The sequence below is a fragment of the Magnolia sinica genome, chromosome 10 (genome assembly GCF_029962835.1).
Source record: "Magnolia sinica isolate HGM2019 chromosome 10, MsV1, whole genome shotgun sequence".
NCBI classification, from domain to species: domain Eukaryota; kingdom Viridiplantae; phylum Streptophyta; class Magnoliopsida; order Magnoliales; family Magnoliaceae; genus Magnolia; species Magnolia sinica.
In genome coordinates, this window is record NC_080582.1 from 81,168,498 (window position 1) to 81,169,143 (window position 646).

General features: G+C 47.4%; 1 protein-coding gene across 1 annotated transcript; it reads left to right on the forward strand.

Moving 5' to 3' along the window:
- LOC131217139 (DNA-dependent metalloprotease WSS1-like) lies at nucleotides 1-646 on the forward strand. The gene is made up of 2 exons (XM_058211917.1): nucleotides 1-309; nucleotides 400-646. The coding sequence occupies exons 1-2, from the start codon at nucleotides 155-157 to the stop codon at nucleotides 629-631; spliced, it is 387 nt and encodes a 128-aa protein (XP_058067900.1). The 5' UTR covers nucleotides 1-154; the 3' UTR covers nucleotides 632-646.

Below are 646 nucleotides of genomic sequence, written 5' to 3' on the forward strand. Positions count from 1 at the left end.
GTGGATTGTCAGTCGCGACAGATGCAAAACGGACTTCTTCCTGCTCTGCCACAAACAGAACTAAAACGATCGCGTTTTTTCCATTCAAAACCAGAGAGATCAGATCGCTCTATCCATCCGTCGCGAAGATCAGGGCTGTCCATCCGACTTAGCCATGGATCTCAACGATCTCAACAAGGTATGGGAAATCAAGGCCCTGAAGAAACCCGGGGAGGACGAGGCCCTGAAGATCCTGCAGCGGATAGCCAAACAGGTGCAGCCCATCATGAAGAAGCACAGATGGACGGTCAAGATCCTCTCCGAGTTCTGGTAACATTCTCTTCCTTTCCTTTCTCCCGCATTTATTTTATTTTTATTTTTTTCTTCATCTGATGTGAAAAAGATTTTAAAAAAATGCAGCCCTGCCAATCCTGCCCTGCAGGGGCTAAACGTGAACGGGGGTGCGCAGGTTAAGCTGAGGCTTCGGAAGCATAACAGAGAGTGGGAATTCTTCCCGTACGAGCAGGTTCTCGATACGATGCTGCACGAGCTCTGCCACAACGTCCATGGCCCCCACAACGCCCTTTTCTACAAGCTCTGGGACGATATCCGAAAGGTTTTTTTTTTTTTTTTAATAATTGAATTTCAATAGGCGGTAATAGTCTTC

Bases quoted from the DNA above. Each gene is read 5' to 3' on its own strand.
- LOC131217139 (XM_058211917.1), top strand. From the start codon at position 155: ATGGATCTCAACGATCTCAACAAGGTATGGGAAATCAAGGCCCTGAAG. The intron at 310-399 runs GTAACATTCTCT...AAAAAAATGCAG, and splicing joins AAGATCCTCTCCGAGTTCTG to CCCTGCCAATCCTGCCCTGC.